The 13,234-nt window shown below is 38.6% G+C and overlaps 1 protein-coding gene across 10 annotated transcripts in view; it reads left to right on the top strand.

Moving 5' to 3' along the window:
- The window catches only part of FAM184A (family with sequence similarity 184 member A), a 77,490-nt gene that overhangs the window by 19,190 nt on the left and 45,066 nt on the right, over window positions 1–13,234 (top strand). For all 10 annotated transcript variants that reach the window (XR_008748036.1, XR_008748037.1, XR_008748035.1 and 7 more), the window contains exons 2-3: window positions 7,719–8,573; window positions 11,421–11,556. Coding sequence is in view for 7 of the 10 variants with exons in the window: in XM_055809895.1 (XP_055665870.1) it covers window positions 7,719–8,573; window positions 11,421–11,556 (991 nt within the window). In the remaining 3 variants the exon portion in view is untranslated. The remainder of the gene's footprint in view (window positions 1–7,718; window positions 8,574–11,420; window positions 11,557–13,234) is intronic.

Below are 13,234 nucleotides of genomic sequence, written 5' to 3'. Positions count from 1 at the left end.
ATCTGCTTGCTTTGCACCTGAGTTTTTGCCTCAACTGAAGATATGCTGAAGGCTGTATTGTATTTAGATAGTGCAGCATTGTATCTGTCTGTCATGCCTTAGCCAGGCCATGATTCTTTTAAAAATCTCTATAAAATGAACTTGTATTTCATCAGTGTTTAAGCTGTTTGCTTGTTTCAGAAGTAGCTTTGGTATGAAAATCCTGAAAACCAAATTAGAATATTTTCAGAACATAGGGTCTGGATATTGTATCTAATACATTTTTTTTTTTTTGCTTTTCTGTCTTGCCTAAGCAGGAATAGCAGCTTCACCTATTCTCCAAACTGGCAATCTAAATTGCATATTGGCAAGTCATTTTTCCTCTTTCCCTTCTGTTAAACACCATATGCCTTCCATAATTACTGCTGTGTTTTCTGGAAGGGAAAAACTAGATCTAAGGGCTCCTATTTTTATTGTATTTTGATATATATTTGTAAATTATGTCTGCCCTAATTTCTTCTCTCTTTTCTTACTCTGAAACCTGGGTACGGGTTATCTTATCTGGCTCTGCTCCACTGTAATTTTTTGGCATGAGAAAAATACCCTACTTGTCCATTTTCTGCAGCACAGCTGAGAATACCCATCTAAGAAAAAAATAGAATTTTTACTAAACCAGAGCAAGATGCCATCTGTTCCACAGTGGACCCCACACATCCAGTCGAGGACCTTGCTCTACTGAATGGAATGGAGTTTCCCCCAAGTATCTATTTGTCAGCCTCACGTATGCACTAATGTCTCTGTCAAATCCCCTTTTGCCCCCCTAAGGTCATATTTCCACTGGTGAGACCCAATCTGGAGACACCAGCAACATAGCCGGGTCACCCACTCTGCGCCTTGTAATGGGTAAATTGTTTCTCAGTTCACTGGAGTGGTTGCTAAAATGATTTGGAAGGTAGCATGCTGTGTCCTGGCCCAGAGACCTGAGATTTAAACCACTCTTGACTCCTGACAGCAGGCCACATGGCTTCTGGACTGGTGAACCCCATCTTCCTGTTGTTGCTTGGCAAGTTGGTCTATAAAATGCAGCGCAGGTACCGTGCTCCTTTTATTGAATTTCTGATTGCAGAGTGCTCTGCAGCTGTAGGTTTACCTGCTGGCATGCTTTTGATTTCGATTACCTGGTTGGTTCATTAATGGTTATTCTTGTTCGTGGATTTGGACAAAGTGTACATTTCCATGCCAGGCTAATGTAACATAAAGCTCCTGATTAGTTCCCAGAAAGCCTCTCGTTTGTTGTCTGGTACAACTCTAGGAGAAAGGCAACAGTGAATGACTGAGTTGGGCACACTGGCTGTTCTGGCCCTGTGCCGAGACATGCCCTGTATCTATCTGTTCTTCAGGTGAGGATATCTCCTACCCCATGATTAATTGGAACATGGCATGCCTTTTTCTGATAACTATATTTTAAGGTACAGGCCCTGTAATAACTTACAAATATGCTGAGCTGTAAATGCAAGTGGATCTCTTCAACCAGTAGGATTTTCAGGCAAATACTTAAGCGCTGATATTTCGGTGTGAGTCATACACAAATAAACAAAACACAGACAGGATTGTAAGTCAAGTAGTTAATGTGATATTGATCTGTGGTTGGCAGTTCAGAAAGCAGAAATAGGTTATTGGCACATCAGATCACTCGTACTTAAGGAGCATGTGTTTAGGAGCATGAGGAAATTGTCTTTAGATATATGTGCTCCTGTGAGGCTTTACGCCCTATGTATATTGTATTGAACATCAAGAAACCTGAAAGCGCAAAATATTTTTCTTCTCCTGTTTAACTATCAGCTTAAGGTTATGAACAGCACGTGTTCTCTGACTCACTAAGACTTCTCTTTCACAGATAATTAAGTGTAAATGTTTAGCAGCAAGTATGAAAGCGAAAAATGGTTGTAAGTTGTTTTCTTTCAAATGTTGACCATTAGGTAGAAGTCTAAATGGGTTAATGTTCTATTCCTGGAAATAAATTATGCTGAACTTAATGGTATCATTCTTTAAATAATTAATTGTAGACAGAAGACATTAGAGAAATTTGGAAAGCTTGTTGCTGTAATAAAAATAATTCAGTATTTGTTTTCAGAGTTTCTGAAGAAATAATGTACTAAATTTTACTTTGGCATGAATGCTTTAGGCACAAGAAGACGACTGTTGAGCAGCTAAAGGATATCTTAATAATAAATTTTCTGTGGAAGTACATTTTTTTGAGAAAAATTTTCAGGTTCTTGCCCTCTGTGGATTTTCTCTCAAAGGAAGACTGGTGTAGTTAGACCAGCTTTTCTGGAGAGATTGCATTGGCAGGGGGCTCTACTTTCACAGCTGTGGACCGTATTTGTCTCTTCTCTGTTCATCATGCTGTGCCCCTAATGCACTGGCCCAGCCATTTAAGTCGACTTGCAGTGAACCAGACAGTTGAAGAGCAAGTGCCTTCCACCTTTCCTGTGATGTCTGAGCAGTTTTGGCCTGAAGTTCTAGGCTGGTTTCTGTTGTGTTGCCAGCAATATAAAGGGCTGGATTGACAAAGCATTTTTATTTCGAGTATTTTCCATAAGAGAACAAAAGGGTTTCTTAGATAAAGGTGGTGGGCTGGTGTTTGTTTTTTTTAATTCAAAAATAAGAAGGGAGAGATAGGCATACATAGGTTTTAGAGTTGGGATTTTTTGGATAACGTATATCCAACGCGGCTTTTTAAAAGGGGTTTCAGATTTAGCAATAACTTGGTTTTCCTATCAGACATTCTGAGTAGAGTTGTATCTTGGTTAGAATGCAAGGAAAAATAAAGTCCCATTAAAAACTTCAAAGATTATTATACAAAAAAATCTTCAGCGCTTAGTTTGTGGTGCTCAATGTCTGGCTAGCAATGCATGAGAAGGAATAAAATGTTATGTTGTAATCGGCCATCTAGTCTCTATGCAGTAATGCAAAGTAAGAATATATTCTGTGATTGTGGACAGCATTTCTGAAAGACTGTTTCAATTAACTTTTAAGTATTTTTCTCTATTACTATATTTTTATAATGTACTATGGAGCAGAAATCTGTCCAGTAAAACCCAAACTTTTTCTGGGTTTTAAATTGTTTGTTTTACTGTCTTAAATTGACCTTTCATTGGTCATAATACATACATTTTAGATGCTTTAATGTAACATATTTCTTATTATTTGGCCAACATGGAGAAAAGAGCAAAAACTGAATGCAATACCCATTGTAACAAAAAATGTGATAATTCTGGACTGTAGTAGAAGATACATTTCTACATAAAATTATAATAATGGAAGTATTTTGATGTTTCTTGTCTATGTTGTAGACTAAACTTTTCTATTCACATCCCACTGCGTGTGTGGGAAGTGACTTGTCTCTAGAAAACCCTTCTGACTGTTTTCAGTAGATCTTACTACCTGTGTCGAGCAGTACTTGTCTAGCTACAGAGGGCAAGGGTAGGTCAGGCTCGTTGGTCCATGCGTTCCAAATTATTAACAGGTTATGCATGAGCAATTCCTTGTTGGCGCTGTAGTTGTGTAGTTCATTAAATAGGTGTGCAGCTCTAGGGAAGTCTTGGCATGTTTCTGGAGGCTCTAGTATTTCAAGCTGGAAGGTACAGACAGCACCAGCGCGCACAGGCAGCAGCGCTGGGAGCAAGATACTTCACCAGAACTAGGATAATGTAGTGCTCTGACCCAGGGACCCACACATTGAGTCTAAAGTGAAGGTTGACCAGAGACATAAGGTTGATGTCTGCGTAAGATGTGATGTTTCTTTCATAGGTATTGGTTCCTGTTTCCATGTAAAATTAGGGAGAATGAACCACACTTTGAGATATTTTCTGTGCTGCAAGATTCGCCACCTAATACTGGTATTAAGGTGAACTTTTAATTAGAAAAGCATTCAATCATGACTGAATTGCTGGCAGGAGCAGGTGACTGAAGGGCAGCTGACCATGCAGGAGCTGGTCAGCTCTCCAAACCATAACATCTGGTTTGAAGTAAAAAGTATTTCTCAGCCAAATAGTCAGACTTTCATTATTAGCCACAGTGTGGAACTCTTGATTGTTGTTTGTATTCCATGTAGTTCAAGACACCAAAGCTAATGCAGCAACAGACTGGCTTAACCTTAACACCTAGAATATAACTAGGCACTTCAATAATTATTGGCATAAAAAAAGGTTATTCCTCTTATTGTTACTAACATACTGTATTGTAGTTTTTCAGAGGCACATACTATTTCAGTAGATTCTAATGAACTATTAATTATGTTACTGTTTTGTATAAAAAGCATTAAGGCCTTTAGCTGGCAGTCTCAATGTTCTTGGAGAGAGTATGGTTCTGTCTGTACCTCTGGAATGCTAACTGAAAATACAGTGAAGCATAACCTAACTTTTTCTGTCATCTGGTAAGAGCTGCAATTTGTATGATGCATTTAGAGTGGAGCTAGAAAAAAATATGAATTACTCAAATGAACAGTTTATGCTTCCTAGTAGTATGCGGTTGTACTAAAAAAGCTGCTAGTATTTTTAAGAACACTTCCAAACAGGCTTAGGAAATGGTTCTTCCTCCAACTTTAAATGGAGAGTGCAAAACTTTTTGCCTACCCACCCCCAACTTTTGCAACCTTACTGCCTGTCAATTTTCAGAAACTTAGTTGAGCAGGAACTACTTATTTTAGCTAGGACTTTAATTTCTTCCAGTATTTTTCACTTTCTGTTTTCACTTAATTGAAATGCTGTTAGGTTGTTTTTGCTTCAGTTAGTACAGACTTTTTTATTTTTTCCCTATGTTACTATGCTAATATAGCACATAACTGTACCAGATTTTATCTTTGAGGATTTTATTCCATTACTTTAAAAATACTGAGATGTATAATAGAGTACTTTGACAGAGCTGGAGTTCAGACTGCTGAACAATGAATGTTGTGATAAAATGCATGCAACTGAATATTGTATTTTATTTTTACATTTTCTGTAAAACACCTATGCCCTTTGTTTAGGGAATGAATGGTGGTTACTGAATTGGCAGATGTTCAGTGCTTTTTGCAGGGAATAAGTGCATGATGAGCATTTAAAGGCACCTTCTGAATCTGGCATTGCATATAGGCTTATTTTTCATTTGGAATGTTCGGTGAGAGTCCCATTGCCAAATTGTAATACCTGAAAATACTATATGATTTATACTTTCTGTAGGTTATAGTGCTGCATAACCTGTGACTGGAACACTGCCTGAAGTGAAGAAGGTTATGGCACTTCTATACACAAAATCAGGAGTCAAAGGGTGTTTTAAGCATGAAATTTATTTGATCTAGTTTTCTGTAAATAGTTATCATAATAACTTGATCATAAGTGTGAGATTTTTTTATAATACCTTTTCAAACTAAATTTTCTAGCTTCCCTAGGCAAAACTAAGGCCTCTTTATGCAAGATACTGTATGTGTATTTAAAAAAAATAAAGCCCTTGGTTTTCAAAGTACTTCTGATACGAACAAAGGAGTTGAGCACTGGACACCATTTAAAGAAGTGAGAAGCTAACCTTTGAGATCCAGTAGCTGAGACTGTGTGTCGGTGACAGGAGGGAGGTGAAAACTTTGTAGTCAGAAGTTAATGTTGGCATCACCAGACAGTGAGAATAGAAAGGGTTGAAACTTTGGGTGAAGAGCATTGCAGTGGTAGTTGTGATTCTGCTAATGGAATTGTATGTGGGTTTGTGGTCACTTTTTGCAGTGTATTGGAGGAGGATTTTGAGTCTCTGAACCATGAAGCTCTTTTGCAGTAGGGAAATTTTTTTTTTTTTTCTAGGGAGGAAGCCAAAAGTCTAACTGCTGCCTGCAGAGGTATTAGCACTATTAAGGACAGTTATCAAAACTATGGAAGATCTATTTATTTTCTCTTTTATTACATAGTATTACACATATTAGAAAAATTTAATGTCGTTAAACTGTATTTTGTGGTTTTTTAAAGTTATTTCCTTGCTATGTAAAGATGATTTAGGCTGTTGGTTTGTTTTTTTTCTTTGTCTGATATGTTTCAGAACTTTTTTTTTTAATATCAAGCCTGCCCTTTTAGGAGATAGATATATCCTCACTACATATATCAATATCTATATCAAGCTGTAGCCCTATCTATAGTACCAATATAGGTAGGTTAGGTTAGGTGTTTTGGCACAGGTAATGGAATGATGCATGTTTCTTATTTCAGACAATAAAATGCAAATACAGTGTCTGGACTCTTACTTCAAAAATAAAATTAAAAATAAAAAAAACCACACCCCACCTGCTCACCCCTGAAAATAGAGCTTGTTATTATCTTGAATCTGCTTTTTCACTTAGAACTCTCTTGAGATTTCTGACTTGTCTGAACACTTGACTGTAGACACTTCCTCCATTCCAGAACTTCGAGGCTCTGTGCTTGGTGCCAGCAGAGTGATTCTGGGGCCAACTCGTATTTCCTGGCCCTGGTCAGGTCAGGACAGTCTTCCTCTGCGCCTGCTTGAATGCTAACAGAGGACTGGTCTAGGTTCTGTCCTCAAAGGAAAAAAAAACCAACAAACCAACAACAAATAAACCACCAAAAAAAACAAACATCCCCAAAGGGCAGCTTTTTTCTAAATTCTCTGCTGCTGCCTTGTTTCCATTTTTGTTGCTTCTTGTTTGTTTTTAAGATATACAAAACATACTAATTGCCACGTGCTTTATTTTTTCCCCCTGTTCAGATGGTTTTTGTAGCTCTTGCTGCCTGTAATATATCTGGGAATTGTGGGGATTTTCTGGAGTTCTTGGAGCACAAAATATTCTATTAAAACTACTTATCTCATGAATAGTTTATTCATGGATACATACACATACTTATCTGTATCTCTATATTGGTGAGAGTGCTTCCTAGTTAAAAACCAGAAAGATGACATACTGTGGTGTGGTGCAATTGAAAGATCCCATAGGATGTATCTGGTTACTTCAGAACTTTCACTGAAAGTTACGCAGCTTTGATGCTTTCACAGCCATTGTGAGCTGCTTAGCTCCCTGGGCTTCCCAAACTTGGCTGCCCTGCCAGCTACTTTTCTGTTCACCTGACTTATTAGCTGGAAAGCTGGTGAGCTTATGTTGTGAGACACCTTAGACAGGATGCCTACTAGACAAGTTGTCAAAACCAAAATTATATCTGGGCAACCATCAAGCTTACAAACCAGAACAAGCCATGTTTGCATTTTAGGTGTTTCTAAAATGAAATATTTAAGAATAGTTAGCATTTGGAAAGGAGGAATTTGAGAGTTTGATTTTGTTCTAGTTTAATTTCATGTCGTAATGTATACTGTGTGTGTGATTCTCCGACAGAAAACCTCTGTTCATATTTCTTTTCAGGCTATGCTTCTAAATCTTTTAATTAAATGTTTTGTTTTTCATGTGTTGAATGTGCTTTTTTTTTCCCCAGTGGTATTTACAGCAACAACATACATATAAAGGCAAAGCTTTCAGCAGGAAAATTACAATTAAGAAGTATACTGTTCTACAAGATGTATAAGATTTTCATGACTAATACAGCATTTATGCAGTCACATTCATAATAATATTTGGTGTCTTAAGTGTATCATGAAAATATACCAGACTGTCAAAGTAACTTTCAGAGTGCCTGGGTGGTTTTTTCCTTATGATGTAACAGATAACCAGAATGTCTTTTCTCTAACACAATATTATTTCATGTTTGTAGGTAATATATGCTTTGAACACTAAAAATGATGAACATGAAGCTGCTATCCAAGCCCTTAAGGATGCTCATGAAGAAGAAATTCAACAAATTCTCGCAGAGACCAGAGAGAAGATCTTGCAGTATAAAAGTAAAGTTGCAGAAGAAATGGATCTCAAGAGAAAGATCCAGGTTTTAGAAGAGTCACTGGAAGATCATAAAAAGATGAAACATCAGGCGCTGACAGAATTTGAAGCCTATAAGGATAGAGTTGAAGATATGCAGCTTTGTGCAGAAGCTCAGCATGTCCAACGTGTAGTGACCATGTCAAGAGAAGTAGAAGAGATCAGAAAGAAATTTGAGGAAAGGCTACGAAGCTTCATACAATTGCAAGTGCAGTACGAGAAGGACAAGCGTACAGCTCTGGAAGACTTGAGAGCTGCCCACAGGCTTGAGATTCAAGAACTTCTCAAGACTCAGCAGAGTCAGAATGCTACTTTAAGTAAGGGGCAAGAAAAACTAGAGGAATTGCATAGACTGGAGCTGGAAGACTTGAACAGTAAAGTTGAAGAATTAAGGCTGGAAAGAAAAAAACTCATTGAGGACTATGAAGGCAAACTCAGCAAAGCACAGTCCTTCTATGAACATGAACTTGATTCTTTGAAAAGATCTCAGCTTTTTACAGCAGAAAGCCTACATGCTTGCAAAGAAAAAGAAGTGGAGCTAAGAAAAGAATTTCAAAACCAGGAAAGTATGTTACGGAAGAATCTGGGCAAGCTTAAAACTGAATTGCAAATGGTTCAGGATGAAGCTGCTAGTCTACGGGAAAAATGCCAAAAACTTCAGGTGGCTCTTGGTACAGCAGAAAACAATGTTCAGGTGAGACTGATGATATGTTGTTCCCAAGACTGTGAATTTTCTTTTCCTATTTAGGCTGTCTTTCCATGAGGCTGGTAGATTGAGGTGATTAGAATATGTAAACTTAATTTTCTGTCACTCATATTTGACTATAATCTTCTACTTTTTTTATTTATTTGTAAGTTTATTTTATGTGTTTAATTTTCCCAGACTGAATTAATACTACTTTATATTCCAGTATAATCTAGAAAGCCCTACCCAGGGGGAAGTTTTGTGGTCTCCTTCCTTTCAGCTGTTCATAAACAGAACTTGGTTGTTTGAGTCATGCTACCCAAAGTGTAGTATACTCAATAGAATACTCAAAACCATTACCACTTAAAGAACAGACAAAAAAAAAATATCCAAACCCAAACTAAACCTGGTTCTCCTCCTGCCAAAGAAAGAAAGGGGGGGGAGGGGAAGGAGAAAAGCTAAGCAATGTCTTTTCATCAGGTCTCCACAGACGTTGATCCCTCTCTCCCCACTCCCCCACCCCACCCCCCCAAAAATAAAGGATTCAGAGAGGGAGGGAAGATGTTGATAACTAGTACCATTTGAGATGCTATGCTGACAAGCCAAAATGCTTACTAGAAAAGTTGAGAAACCACTTATCTAGACTGTACTGTTTCTTGCAGAAACATATTTCACAGAAATGTCATACAACTGGCACTGTAAATACAATTAATGTTCTGTATGCAGTGCAGTCTTGCTTGTGGAGATCATTAGTGACCACCTTGCCTAAAGATGTTGGGTGTTAAGAAAAGTTTGTAGGAGGTAAGAAAAAAGATGACTTTCTGAATGTTTCAACTTTTTTATTATAACAACTTCAATGATGTTTTCACAAGCAGTAACCAAAATACTGCACACATTTTCAGTATGTACTGGTTTTGGCTGGGATGGAGTTAGTTTTCCTTGTAGTAGCTGGTATGGTTCTGTGTTTTGGATTTGTGATGAAAATGGTGTTAAGTCAGGTATGTTTTAGCTATTGCTGAGCAGTGCTTGCACAGAGCCAAGGGTTTTTGTGCTTTTTGTACCACCCCACCAGTGAGCAGCTGGGAGGGAATACAGCTGGGGCAGGTGACCCCAGCTGACCAAGGGGATATCTATATGATGTCATGCTCAGTAATAAAAGGTGAGGGAAGGAGGGAGGACGTTTGGAGTTACAGTGTTTGTCTTTGCAAGTAACCATTATATGTGATGGAGCCCTGCCTTCCTGGAGATGGCTGAACACCTGCCTGCTGATGGGAAGGAGTGAGTGAATCCCTTTCCTTTTGTGCACAGCTTTTGCTTTACCTATTAAACTGTCTTTATTTCAATCCATGAGTTTTCTTGTTTTTGCCCTTCTGATTCTCTCCTCCATCCTGCCAGAGGTAGAGAGCGAGTGGCTGTGTGGGGCTTGGCAGCTTGCCAGGTTAAACCACAACACTGTTATTTAGAAACTAAAGTTTCTTGTCCCTAAAGAAGGACAAGACATCCCAGAAATGCAAAGACTGATTTTATTTGGTTAGCAGTAGGACTGGATATGCTGGGCTTGAAGGAAAAGATTCTGCTCAGTTTTTGGTAGCTGTGCCGAGGCCCGAAGAACAGTAATTTCTGTGGGTAAGCTTTAAGTATCTTGTCTTTTGCATTTGTAGTTACTCTCAAGTTTTCAAAGCCAGAAGTACTTAAATGTGATGGTCATAGTAATTTTGGACACATCATTGGGTAGAGCTGAGATGAGCCATGAGCTTTTCCCATTTACAGTCTAATTACAGCCCAACTTTTTGACTACCCCTCTTTCTTGTGTAAAAGCTACAGGCTACAGTGAAAGAAGACTACTGCTTTTATGAGATAATACATTCAGAACATCTTTTTCGTTTCCCAAGGGGCCTTTCAAAAGTTCATTTTCAGCTCTGTTCAGCTGGCAAAGTAGAACCCTTGCCTTTCAACTGACTACACCAAGGAAGTGGGTTTCTTGCAAGCTGCAGCAAAGAGGAAATCCACTGTACGCTGATTGTTCCTGCAGTAAAGGAGTGAGTTCCTTTTGGTTCCAGAGAAGAGGAAGAGCCTAGTACAGTATTCACAGCAGATTTAAGTCAGGTCCTACTCTGATCATCATGGATGAGATGATCAAATACATAATCTCGCCACTTCTGGTGTCCATGTTTCATTACATGCCCTGTCCCGTGTTTTCCCTGATTCTATTTCTTGCTTTAGTTTCTGAAATGACCCTTTACTGTTCCAGTGACTTGAACGGTGAGATATCTATCTTTACTTTTAAAACAGAACAAGACTTGCTTTTCCTTCCTGCACGGCTGAGAACGCATCAGCATCACACTACCAAAGATATGTTATTATGGATCAGTACATCAGAGTTAAAACATATTAGAAGTTTGATTTAACCAATTGACTGGCTCTCATTTTATGTTATCAATGTGTAGCTTTTTTGTCTGTGTCAGTACTAAACACTCAGGGATGGAATGAAAGACACTGTAAACTGCTGTGAACAGAGAACTCTCAGATAACAGAAACAATGTTTCTCAAGTTGGCCTCCAAACTCTGTGGACCATTCCACTGTTTTTATTTTTTGTATACCTTTTTGAATATTGTCACACTTCTCTTACGCATTCTCGTCATGCCGTATAGCCAGTATCTTGATGCTTCAACAATATTTTTGGAAAAACATATAATGCAAAATGAATGTGGTGGTAATATTACAAGATTTTGGCTTTTGTATGAATAAAACTTGTTTGCTGAAAGGTCTTTTCTGTACATTTTAACCTAATGCTCATTTAAATTGTCACACAATTGTATATAATGGTAACAGACATTATACTATGCTTCCTCTAGGTTCTTCAAAAACAGCTAGATGATGTGAAGGAGGAGGAGATGTCATTGTTAAGCAAACACAAAGAAGTGGAAAGTGAGCTGGCAGCTGCTAGGGAGCGCTTACAGCAGCAGGCCACTGATCTTGTTCTCAAAGCCAGTATGTATGTCAGTAACTTAATCTGGAAATTAACTTCTTTTTCTTCTAGCCTTTCTTTTTTTTTTTTTTTTAGTAATCTTGTGTGGGCTTAGAATGCCTAAAGACTGTTCTATGCTGTCCATAAAAACTTCTGACAAGTTTGGGTGGTTTTTTTTAAACCGCTTTGATACCACGTGCATTGTACTTAAGACTCTTCTGGTTGTGTGTGTACTTTTTTGTCTGAACTTTGTATGGCGTGTTTCCAGGTTTTGGAATTTCTTGCCTTAACTGCACTTGTACAGAATGCTTCTCCTGTGTATCTGTTCTACACATAGTCACAGAGACAGGCTTGGTGTTCCTCCATCCTTTTTCAGTTGCCGTGTCTTTTTGCTGAGTTTATGGTATTTTGCTTTACATCTGCTGTCAGAAGACTTGCAGCTTATTGGATAATAAATCTTTAAGTGTTTTCTTTATAGCAGTTTTCTTCACTTCTCTGTGCTTGTTGGCATATGAAAAGGTATAGAAAATAGTTTTAAGACTTGGCTGTACACATGTGTGTGTTCCCTCACTGGCATTATCTCTCTAGTAAACTATGTAGTGGTAGGGCGTGGGTCCAAGTGCTTGAACTTGGTTAACTATACTGTAGGTAGGATTGTAGGCTAAAAATAAGCCCCTGGCTTATCTTTGGCCTTGTTCAACTAAGTCAATTGTAGAAGCACCTGATTATTTTCCACACAAATTAGCATAAGCCCAGGGCCCTTCCCAGAAGTCAGTTTGCATAAGATTACTTTGTTTTGAAGTCTGGGACATTGCCAGACTGTGCCAGTCAGCCTTAAGGACAGACAGTGCTTCACAGCAATAACCTACTAATACTGCAATGGTTTACTATAGTTTTATATAGTATAAATATTTACTATTAATGTAACACTACTATCTGGTTATGTATGGCTTAGCCCTCAAACTGGGTATGTGAATGTGGCCTGTATCAAGGCTTGATTTCTGTCCTTCAAATAATGAAGCCGTTCATACGGAGGGACTGAGTGTGTCTGCCACCTAGGAAAAGTGGCATATATGAGCTAGCTAAGGTAAGGACTAGGAATAGCCTAGGCTATACATTTGGACGATATAGAGGCCAGCAGGTACCCAAGACTTACAAGGTCCTACTGGATGTAAACAGCTAGAAGGAGTAGGCTTGCTGCTGAGAGGATCTCAAATCATGGCTTTCAAATGGGAATCTGACCCTCCAAAAAGTGGCTTGTGAGACACTCATAGAAAAAAATCACAACATGAGACTGTTGAGGGGGGAAAAAACCTGTTCTCATACACTTTGTACATTCTTGTTTCTTTCCCTAGGTGGAAGCATGGGAGGGGGGTTCAGTAGGCAGCCCCAGATTTAGTGGAAATATCCAGGCGGGTTTTCTGCATTATTGATGGTGTGTAGCCGGCTAACCTATGAGTCCAGCACTGGGCTTTTCTGGTATTGAGGTTTTCAGCTTTACCAGAAACTCAAGTGTGTCCAGCTGAGCTCAGTGGTGCGGTCAGTAACATGTATTTGCTTTACAGCATGTTGCTGTGCAACAAGAGCCAGGAGCCCCGTTTACAGTGGTGCCACCAAGCCATTAGCATGTGATGTAATTGGTTACCAGCTTGTTTGGAAAAGGTTTCTTACGCTGGCCCACTGCAGTCTCCTTTTGATTTT

Source organism: Falco peregrinus, chromosome 7 (genome assembly GCF_023634155.1).
Source record: "Falco peregrinus isolate bFalPer1 chromosome 7, bFalPer1.pri, whole genome shotgun sequence".
In the NCBI taxonomy this organism is placed as follows: Eukaryota; Metazoa; Chordata; class Aves; order Falconiformes; family Falconidae; genus Falco; species Falco peregrinus.
This window is presented reverse-complemented; position numbering and strand designations above follow the sequence as displayed.